General features: G+C 38.1%; 1 protein-coding gene across 3 annotated transcripts in view; it reads right to left on the bottom strand.

The window, feature by feature from the left end:
* Positions 1-12,229, bottom strand: part of grik2 (glutamate receptor, ionotropic, kainate 2) — a 301,017-nt gene that overhangs the window by 217,458 nt on the left and 71,330 nt on the right. For all 3 annotated transcript variants that reach the window (XM_073486919.1, XM_073486920.1, XM_073486921.1), the window contains exon 2: positions 600-767. In XM_073486919.1, coding sequence (XP_073343020.1) covers positions 600-767 — 168 coding nt within the window. The remainder of the gene's footprint in view (positions 1-599; positions 768-12,229) is intronic.

Here is a 12,229-nt window from a genome sequence, read left to right as displayed (position 1 = left end):
CGTGAAGAAATCTTTCTACTGATACTGATTACACAGAATCTCGTACATCACAGTTCCACAACACAAAGATAAAGATGAAACTAAAGGTGCGACTCAATTTGAACTCGCTGTCATGAAATTGCATTCGGAACACATACAAACAACTGAGCATCTTTGTATTAGCTCAACTGTGCCCTCTAATCACCTTATTTGATATAAGGGAGTTGGCTAAATCACTGAGACAGGATATAATGGCCCGTAATTGATAAGAGACTTGAAATGTCAGCCTGATGCACACACAAAACTGATAGATTATAGCACTTTATTGGCTGTCTCTGGGGGCCAAACAGGTCTTTGAATTACTGCCGCTGAGTCATTACCTGGAACCAATCAATTCTCTCTGTTTACATTTGAAGTGCTCAGCCATTTCTCCCTCGCCTGATTATAATTGTCACAATCTAAGCCACTGCAGCTCACAAGCCTCGAACGGGGAATACATTTACAATTCAAAGCAGTTATGGCATAGCATATGTGCACACACACACATTCATTTACACACAAACAGCAGCCAAGAGCATGCCAACACCGGAGGCGGATCTTCCAATCACAAACATAAATACCTTTCCTGGAGGCTTCGAAGCTGTCATAGATGTTTATCCTTTGGATGTCGTAGGTGAGCGTGGTGTTTGGCAGTAGGGTTCTGTTCCTGTTGATTGTGTTTAAAGCAAATTTAAAGGCTAGTTCCTCAGCGCCTGATGGACCACTTTCAATGGACTCGAATATCCCCCCTGTTAAAGAAAGAGACACAATAGTTATTAGTGATTTATCAGTTGAATTGTTATAATTGGAAAAGATGCTTTCACAATAGCCAGCAGTCATGATTACATAGAGCTTTCTATTAAACTTATCACTAACGTTGGAAGAAGCACCTCAGTTAGAGTGAGCGTGCTTTTTCAGAAGAATATTGGCTCATACCTTAAAACCTTTTATGATCAGTTTGGCAAAAAAGGAAAGGAACACTTGCCAAACAAACACTCTTATCGGTGTCCACATAAGATGGATTCCCCCCAAAATTAAAGACACATTGCTTCATTAAAGTATACAAAGTTTACAAGCTTTTATTGTAGTCACTACATGATTAAAAACAAGAGGGAGATGCATCAAATGCACACCAATCCTCCTTAGGGTAAGTCAAACATGGATAAGTGAATAGTGTTAAACAATTTTCTAACTTTGGACAATACTGTAAAACCCTGAAACTACATTCAAAGACAACTCTTATAAACATCCACTGCCTATATTCTTAAAAATCCTTTCTCTGCATTTGGCAACTGCAGTATGGTCAAGGTTGTGAGAGTAAACACTGTGTGGTAGATTCATCCAATATGGACACTGTCCCTGTGGCAGATGGCTCTCAGACAGCAATGAGTCTTAACCATTGCAGAGTCAAAGCTGTAGTAAATTCAGAATGTTACAATTGGGAATAAACAACATGGACTAAGTGACAAATGAATCCAACATTTGTCCAGAATCTCAGAATGAACTAATTAACATTGAAATGTTTGATCATCATTTTTTAAGTGTTAAGCTTCAGATTGACATTATACACAGCAGAGTTTTAACCTTTTGAGCTCCAGGCTGTTTTTCTTGGTTTTTACTACATTTATTTAGCGGCTTCTGGCGTTGTCACTAAACGTGTCATATTGTTTCTTTATTTGTATCATATTCAGTAATGATTACATGTCAGTGGTATTTTTTACACGTTGTAGAACAGTATTAATTGCAAATACAGTTTTACCATATTTGTGTTTGGTTGTATGTTCCAACACACAACAAATACATGTAATGAATATTTAGAGGTAAGTGAGATTCTGAGAATTACTTCTGTCAAAACATTTATCAATTAAAAAAAAGATTTTTAAAGATTTCATCACAATGAATTAATGGACAGACAACAGTCACCTGATTTACTTTTGATATAAAGAAAATATAAATTACGATTACAAGTCAGGATCTGAAGCGCCTATTTTTAGACGATTTCTGAGGTTTATGGATGTGTCTCTTCAATGAACATCGGCAATACTTAAACTGGCAACAGATAGCTTTTTGCTTTAATCTATCATTCTGAAGTAAATACTGATTGCTCAATGTAATGGGCATACAAATCTTACATCATCCATGTATAGATTGGTTCCCTATAAATCTCACTATCACTATGCTATTCAGGCTGCCACTGGGCTGGAGTTTTCCTGGAAAAATGAAGGTTGAATTAAGGCACAAAGGAAATGTGTCTGCCGTTGCACAACCAAAACAGGAAGAGGCATTGTTATCCCCGGTCACTATCCCCAGGTGACGGTGGAACAACTGGACTTATTGTGAAAAGTCTACACTCCAAAAGAAAAAGAACCCTGCTGATGGAGGAGGCAAAGAAGGTGAAGAGGGAGAGTGATAGAAGCAGAGGTAAAACAAGAGTGAACGGATGGGCATTCACTCGATGAAGAGCACTGTTGTTGTGTCAAAGTCTGTTCCCCTGCTGATATGTGTTTCCTCTTACCACCGGGACTTTAAGAGGAAGAGGTGTAAATTTCACTCAGTGTTCAGCTGACTATTACTAACATGAGTTCTATCAAGCTGCTGTCCTTATGTTTTTATATACATAGGTTTGTATCTTTGACTTTATATTGAAAACCTGTTATTTTACTAATCCTGTGGCTCACTTTGTACTGATTATTCACTCAAGAGTTTTATGTCCATCCAAGCTTTTGAAGTACTCCAACTTCCAACACTGTTTGTGGAGGAAATACAAAAAGGTAAAAACCACATACGCTAAGAACCGAAACTAATTGAGCTTTTAATATCATGAAACTGTATATGAATGACCCACGAGTCTCATGAAAGCAAAAGCAATGGGATCCAGGGAGGATTCCATAACAATACGAGGCACTGTAAAGCATTTCTTTTCAGAAAGCAGCAGAAGTGTGTTTAAAAGTGCGGGTCTCCACAGCTACAGCCCTCCAGTGAATACTTCTGACAGCCAGCAGATGAATGGACAGAGAGGAGGCCTGGGGAGTTGGGGGTGGGGAGGTCGGGTTCTGAGATCAATGTACTCTGATTGGCCGGCGAATCAATCAATCAAGCCCTCAGGGAGCAGTGGAGAGCAACGGTGAGAGATTGAAGTGTTTTGTTTGGGTTAGCCCTATGGCCTGGCCCTGCTGGCTCAGTGTCAGTCAGGGGAGCTTTATTTACTCCAACTACAAGCACTCTACTGTAGGACCCTCTTCAAGTCTAGACGTAATCCATACACACCACTGCACAAGTACTGCAGGTGCCTCCTGTCACAAGCGATTACCACAGATTCTGATCAATGCTCCCTTACAGTCATCCCACTATTGGACTCTTTAGAAATGCTCTTTTCCAGGAGCATTTATTTTGTGCTGGGGCTTAAAGCAAACATCTAAACAGAACAGACTTCTGACGGCAGCAGCACTGCCGAGAAGTTTCTTCTTTCATTAGTATTCATCTCATGGGAGAGCCCTATTTTGCATGCCATAATGAGTTTGAAGGAATTAATAAGCATCAGTTAAGCGGGATGTACTATAATTGGAAAGCTGAGCGTTTGGAATGGGTCCGTTCACACACGAGAAGCGCCGTTTTCCTGCTGAGAATCTCTACGGTTCCATTGAAAGGAATCTGGCCTGTAAATGTGGAGATGAATCACTGCAGGAAGGTGAATCAGTGTTAGAGAGGTGACTGTTTAAGTAGGTAAGTTTGAATATGAATACACGTGGAGTCTAATGAGAAAGTTGCTCACTTGTCTGCATGGACACAGGGATATGGAAATGAAGCAGAATAAGTGAGATGAGGATAGAAGGAAAGAGAAAGAAAATCCTCCAACGTGAGGACATTTTGCTTGTTCTCATCTTAATGAGAGAGAGCCTGGGGTTAGGATGTGGACTTGTTTTAAAAATCTTAAATTATTCTATTCCAAACCTCTTTCTGGGACTCTTTTCAATGCTTGGGCCTCATTTACCATTGTTTCCATATTCAAAATGTTTTCTTTTTATTTAACCACTCAAACACGAGAAAAATAGAAGAAAAGGACAAAAACAGGCAAAGCATATATCTGATTTATGAAACCTGTGCAATCTTAATCAACATAAAATTGCAAAATAAAAGTCAGACAATAACAAAATAATGGATTCACTTTATCTCCCAGATGATCTTTTAGTGTATGGAGATCTGGAGAAAGTTGCTGTCACAACAACTCTTACTGGGATCAACGATAAAACTATGTACATGTGACCCTGCCTCGTACTCCAATTACATTTTGTACTCACTCATGAGAAAATGTTGGTGAAAACTTTTTGCCAAGCCATAAAATGTTGATCCTGAACAAATCTACAAAATGCTCATTGTCAATGTATTCATTTACCTGCAATAACTGCAGCCCATCCTCATCAGAATAAACACTGTATAGGTCGACTGTGCTAGCAGCTTTTTATGATACACATTTAAGTTTTTTGTAAGACAAGTAATTACAATAAAGAGCAACAAAGTCTGTATGGGGAGGAGGACGGGTTGGATGGTTAGGTAAAACAAGCACAGGGCTTAGTTAAGTTATGTACGTACGTAACCATGTGAGTGACCCTATTGGCTGACGTGACCTACCAATCCAAAGCCTCAGTATTTGACGAGTTGGAAACAAGACTCAACGATCAACTATCTTACAAATTGGACCTTTTGCATCTATCTCACTTCCCTTTCCTCTCATCTCCCTATTACATGTAATAAAGGCACAAAAATGGTGGGAAAATACATACAAGAAAAAAGAAACATCTTTAAATCACTATCACAGTCTCTGTTGTTTCTACCTGGTGTTTTATAAATGTCAGTTTGTCTATGTTATGACCCAGAACTAACTAAGAATAAATGTGTGCTTGGATCACTCATGAATTTAGCTCTTTTCAACAAACTTCACTGATCAACTGAGGACATATTGAGATTCAAAAACGGTGGCTGACAAGTTTCTCCAGCTGCTGCTTGCTAGTAGCACCTCAACCAAAAACCAGGTTTCTTCCCTTTTTTTTTTACAAAATTTGTATTTACTGGCCAAAATGCAGAGCTCAACCTGCTGATGATTGAATTGGTGCTTAATGTGTCTTTTCCTGCAATCTTACAATTCCAGTTTGTTTAAAATAAACAGATGGCAGTTTGTTTGCACAACAGCCAGAAAAGGATGAACAGAATATAATTCACTATCATAAATAAGCACTTTACTGTGTGTGTGTGCGTGCGTGCGTGCGTGCGTGCGTGCGTGCATGTGTGTAATCTCCTGAGGAAACAGTCCAAGGCATGCTGCCCAACCCACAGCCAGAGAGCAGTGATCAGTCAAGAGAGAAATCTATCAGCACTTCATCAATCTGATCAAATGACAGTGGACACACAGTGACCGCAGCATTTGCAGCCATCACCACCTTCCTTACTTATCCCAAGGATTTGCCTAAGCAGTACGATCCCAACAGGCAGAGAACTCACTGATATTTAAACATACAATCAAAACATTGCCTCCATGATTGATCAGAGAGAGTACTTAAGCAATAAGCCACTCAGGGCCAAGCATCACAGTGATTTTAAAAAGGCTAAGGGGTGTTGTTAGACAGGATGCCAAGTGGAGGAAAACATTCTTAGCTGCTCAAAATGACTATGAATGGCAGTAACTTATGGCTGAGGCACATCAGTATACAGTAATGGAGGGGCCCAAATGTTCAAAAGGCTTACTGTTCTAGTCACTAATAATTGAGTGTAATTTGGTTTAGTTATTGAGTAGTTATTGATAAAATATATTTTCTCACAAACTACAGCTTTGAAGATTTGTATTTTTAATTCCACTTATTCTCCATTATATCTCACAGCTAATCAGATTTCTCTGGTGGACACAGTTACTTTGCATATAAAGATTTTAAATCTTTAAGAGTAGGACTTTAGCCTTCAGTTGAGCAGTTTTTAAATTGTGGTGTAGCTATTTTTATTTAGGTCAAAATTTGATTACTTCCTACTGGTTTTTGAAAAGTCATTGAAATGGATGATTGATGATGAAATGGATGATTGATGATTGCTAAGTGACAACAGTAGCTGTGAACTGGCAGGAATTTATGGTTTAGAAGTGTATTATATTTACTTAATTTTAAGCTAGTATTTTGTTTAATCATACTTCCAACTCTTCTATATACAATATAAAGAGTTGGGCTGCTTTTAAAGATTAAAGCAGCATGCTTCAGTTTTACTGGTATGTTTTATACACTATTTCAGTGTTTTTCGATCCTGTTTCTGTGGCTCTCCTGCCTGGCATTTTTTATATGTTCCCTGACCCAACACACCTGACTCAAATGATCAGCTCATCATCAAGCTCTGCTGAAGCCTGATAGCGAGCCATTCATTTGAGTCAGATGTTTTAGAACAGGGAATGTGCAGGACAGGAGGGCCATAGAAACAGGATAGAAAAACACTGCACTGTTTAAATCAGGTTACACATGATGCTATATACATCACAGCTCCACCGTCCTGAAATAAACACATGTACTACCGTCAGTGTTGGGGAAACACACTACAAAAGTAATGTGTCACAGGAATTGTTATTTTAAGCAGTAACTGAGTATTAAAAACATGTTTCTAATAGGATTTGTGGTAATATTATTACACCTTCTATGTCCAGTAACGCTTTACCAGCCCAAATTAAGTGTTTATAGATGTTTTTAAACATCCACCACGTAATCGGCAATCCATTCAAGTTTGTACAAAGCAGCTCATAAAAATATAAATGTTTAAACTTTTGTCAATAAAGACATGCTATACATTGTTAGATCAGTTAGATTCTCCACAATTCAAGTGTTCAGTTCATTGAACTGAAACCAGAAGAACTGAAAAATAGTTAATTCAGATTTGCCAGCATAGTAAGCAGAAAAGATGGAAAAAAACTGTGACTCTCTACATTTGAAGCACTCATCAAGTCCTAACTAAAATCATTTTTTGATCATTTATATTCTTTTGGTCTGTAAGGGTTCACTGATCAAAATAATCCATTGCTCACTGTCTGCCAAATTTGTTCTTCAAACCAAAACATTACTTCTTGTGACAGGAGACATATTATCTATTCTTCCTGTCCGGTGTTGATGGAATGTTGTTTTGGTTATGTTGCTGCCAACTACATGAAAGTATCTCCACCTTTGTCTGTGTAGTTTTCTCCCCAGGACAGCCCCTGCAGTATTGCAAGTGGTCCCAGTTTGGAAGGTCGGTCAGCTCTTTCATGCATCTTTGCAGCCATGGTAGAATGAGCTGTTATTGGCTATCAACAAATCAATCATCAGCTATTGGAGCCAATTATATTCCCTTTTCAGCAGTGTAGGGCTGTATGGGAGCCAAGCTATTTTAATGTGTTATGGTGTAAAGTCCCGCCTCACAGACTGCTTTAGGACCGAGTCAGACAGAGTGCAGATTTTCCAGTTGTTTTCTTAACATAGCTGAACACAGAACAGATGAAAACTGATTATAAACAATAAGTTTTGAATTTATAGTCAATAGAGACCAGTCAATAGAGCTCATATAAGACCAGGTTAATCCGAGGCTATAGCAGCAAAACAATATTACTCTCCTCCATTTTATGATGCCTAGTGGTACTTCTGTTATTTGTGTAATTATTAACGCATTACTCTACACAAATTGTAATATTGTAAAGTAACTTATTGCCTTTAAATGGCTGTATGATGTCTTTCAGGGAAGATCACAGTGTTATCTAGTATCATACATGTTGATTTAATCAGTGATGATGCTGTAGCACTGCTGCCTGATGAGCATTTGTAACAAACAAGGGACGGCAGAATACGACATTACCCTGGTATCCAGGAGCACAGTGACTGACAGGTGCCCTGAGCCACAGATTATTGAGTCCCTGGTGGCTCAAGACACAAAAAACACAGTTGAGACTAATCCATTAAGCCCCTGTCCTGTCTGTGTGGACATGTGTCCTGTAAGCACAGAGCCATGTCTTAATCAGGCCATGCATCAAACCCTTTTCCCACCCCATACTCCCCAATCGATTGAACCCCTCAGAAGTTATAAATGATTCATTATGACACTGGTAGTAGCGTGGCAGTCAGTGTAATCATTATAACCCTAAATAACAGTTAGAGCTTGCCAGGGGGATATTGGCATTAGCAGAAATCTGTACTTTGGTTGTTGACACGACATGTATTTTTCACTGTCACAGAAGATAAAAATGAATATAATTAGTATTCTCAGCATTTAAAATACAGTAAATGGTTAAACATGTATTTGTTTTACATGGACCTGTTGCTATAAAACTGCTTTGTTATTAGATTTTTTAAATTTTTGAGTCAAATCTCAAAATTGTCCTATGGTGTGACTGTCACATGCATAGTTAAATAAATCAAAACTTTTATAAGTTTTTTTTAAAAAGCATAAAATGTTTATAAATAAGTCAGGCATAATTTTACAAGTGTTTATTTTAATAAATGGCAATCACTTTTTCATCCATATATTTCTAAATGCATAGGAACTTGATACATTTTGTCACAAAAAAACATGTCCTTCAGTGTGACACCTTATTCTGATTTTAAATTGGGCAATTCCACGAACAACTTTATTTAATTGAAGGACCCCATTCAAATCCCTGTTACTGAAGCCTCCTATGAAGCCAATGACATGAGTACATGGTAAGTTCTTGTCTCAGCACTATTCAAATATTTAACTTTTTCCGAACCACTATGAAAGTGTTCAGTTTTGTTGTCCTTTGGTGTGACGTCACTAAATTATATTTTTCAATTAAAAACTGTTGGTAAACTACATAATTATGGAAAATTATACAAATGCTAACTGCTAACTGCTAAAGACAGGTTAGCTAGGAATAGCATGGTCATTAACTCACACAAAAGGCTGAAATGTCCTTTAGTGTAACAGAAATGTCAGTGACAGCTAAAGGTGTCACACCGAAGGACAAATATGTCACACTGGAGGACAAGGTCTTTTTTTAAAACAATTTTTATTCCCTTGACCATTTTCAGTGTTTTTAAATGCAATAGCTACATCAATTAAAATATTTTCTGTTTTGTCCTTTAGTGTGACATAATGTCCTATGGTGTAACACACAAAAAAGAACCAAAAATGTATTTGTATGTCAAAAAATATCTTTAAAAAAGGTTGAGTATTGCATTAGGGGGTATATAATCATCATTCACCTTGAATTATTATAATTTTTTCAACAGTTTTGAAAGGTTGACATCAAAGTTTGACTCGCATTTATTGCATTTATTGAAAACGTTCAACAAGTCATGGGGAAAAAATAGTGTCATTCGTAATTTCTCATCAAATAAATAACACTATGAAAATAAGTGTCTCACAATTAAGATGAATCTGTCTCATGCTATTTGTGTAGTATTTAAGGTTTTTTTCCTTATTTTTTTTTACGTCACACCATAGGACATATTTATGGTACAGGTCAGAGAAGATGTTCAAAAAAACAGTGAAATAATTGAAAAAGTTAGTGATCACTTATATATTCTCAAATATCAGATTTCAAACTACATGAATATATATATATATTCTTCAAAAAATGTGTTTTACAAAAGAATGATTTTTTGCTTCTTATTTGTCAACAACCCACTTCCTTTTCATGAGCATTTCATGTTATACAAGAAAGTAGAACACAGTTTGTGGTACAGGAGAGACAGGACGACCCAGTACAGGTCTTGCGGAAAAACCCTAAAAACACGTTTGCTACTGAAGTCTTATCAAATGATTCGTAAATGTATTTCCACTGCGCTGTAAGAAAGTTTGTCAACACTGTTTATGAAACCTTCAGTTAAATGTATTCCTGCCAATAATCAGAATGTTTATCACAATTCCAGACAGTATTTCAATTAAGTCATTAACAAAGTCACTTCTCCTGAGTCAAAGGTCACTCATTCTTCATGGCCACTGGAGATTACAGATTGTAGATTGTTAAGTGATGTAGTATGTAATCACAAAGCTCTGTTGAAGCAGTCCCCTGCCCTCAAGCATTATTATGACAAAGACATGAACATATACATTAGGTCAAAGCAGATGGGACATGGGTACAATAGTTGTCATAATTTAAAGATTTTAGAAAGTATGTGGAACATACAGAGTGTCTAGTCATCCAAGGAGGGCTGAATCTAGAGCAACTGGACTTGGGTGTAGATACTGAGTGATGGGAGGTCTCAGGTATTTAACCTATTTGGAGTCATTATCAAGGTCATTGACACCACCTGGTTTGTTAGGTTGAGTTGTTGGAGTCACCTGAGGTCAAGTGTAAATGACAGTGGTTGAAGTTGTCACATGAGGCCAAATGTGAATGGTTGTAAAATCTCCTGAAAAGGGATGAAAGGACAGCATTGTAGGTGGGGAATAAGTGGTGGCGTACAACTCCACCTCTGTTGGGGGATGGTTTCTCTACTTTGACATAAATATCCTCCTTCACTTATCTTTCAAACCCTCCCTATCCAACATATATAATGAGGCCTTCAGACCAAACGCGAGGTGAATAGTGCTCTTGTTCAAGTGTAGTAAACGTATTAGTCTTCCTCACTGCATTTGACTACATATAGTAGATGGCTGTTCTTGTGTAGGAGCAATCTTTCAGGTAGTCCAGTGTCTGTGTAATAATCCATTGAGTGAGCATTTTTGCTTTTAGCTCACTGAAGTGCAAACAAGTGTGAGAATTTGAGATGAATGAGAGAGAAAGTGTTAAACTCACCTATGTAGGTCTGCACAGGTGATTGAATTATTGAATATATTATAGCATGGGTGGTTGAGTTAATGGGAAACAGGTGGTTGAATTAGTATGGCCCAGGTGGTAAACTAGTGGGGGAGTCTAGTTGTGTCCGAAATCACTCACTACTCCCTATATAGTGCTCTACATAGTGAGTACGCCATTTTGTAGTGCTGTCCAGATGTCTAGTGGGAATTATTATACCCTATATAGTGGATTCCCACAAAGTATCCCACAATGCATCGCGAAAAGTAGTGTACAACCGATGGTCACTAACCAAGCAATATTTACCATCATGCATTGCGCTGAGAGAAAAATGGCAGACGAACGCTAGTCCACAACCGGCGTTGATGTATGATGTATTTCTTTCTGCCAATGCGCTCCCCATATAATTTTTCTAGCCTAAACAGTCACTATACTATATTTGCCTGGAGGCACGCTCCCGCGTGCACGCGAGTTTCCCTTACAGCGCTTGCACTACGGAAGCCGCACCAGACAAGATGAACAGAACTCGCGATAGATACACACCGGTATTTACATCCTGCTGTGAGTGTCAAAGTTTCAAATCACTAGTGCAGGCAAATCCCTCTTGTGTTTGTGTGTCGCTCGTCACTCAAAGCGGGATATAAATACCGGTATAAGTACTGGATGTCGCCACTTCAGGACACTTGGATTGCAGCGGACGAGCAGTATGGAGGAATATTACAAAGTTTTTGTGTAGTTTTATGGACCTTTTCATCTCGGGCGCCACTTACGCTCGTTATATGGATTTTTGCTGCAGGAGAGTACCCCCGCGGGTCTCCAGCTGCACTTTGAGGAATAAGAAACTATACTGGACTTCTCATCAGCATGTGGGTGAGTCGATAATGACTGAATTTTGTTTTAGAGTGAACTATTCCTTTAACTTTAGTTTGATATATAATTGTACACAAAGTACAACTGAGGCTGATGGAGATGTCATTATTATTTGTGCAGGAATTCTATCAACCAAAGTGTTGGACAAACCTGATGACGATGACACATAAACAATCAGGGAAAGTTCCTCCTGTTGGGAACGTGAACGTCTGCACCAGATTTCATGTAATTCATTAAAAAAGTTGTCAAATATTTTACTTAAAATCACAAATGTCAACCAGCTGGTGGTGTTAGAGAAAACATCAGCAGATTACCCCAGTATATTGATTGGGAAATGAATTATGGGGAATGATGAATGTCAGTACAGACCTTTATACCGATCTATCAACACCTAGAGTGGCTAAAATGTCGGGATCACCTGTCCACAGCAGAAAACAATGGAGTGTAATAAATTAAAACATTTCATCTTCCAGCAAAAATGTACCTGTACCAACAAACTCTAGTGTAATACAGATACCAGTTATCAAGAATTCTTGCTGAGGAACAAAGTTGGACAAACATATTTTTATGTGCTGATACATTTTGTGATAT

This window comes from Pagrus major, chromosome 18 (genome assembly GCF_040436345.1).
Source record: "Pagrus major chromosome 18, Pma_NU_1.0".
NCBI lineage: Eukaryota > Metazoa > Chordata > Actinopteri > Spariformes > Sparidae > Pagrus > Pagrus major.
This window is presented reverse-complemented; position numbering and strand designations above follow the sequence as displayed.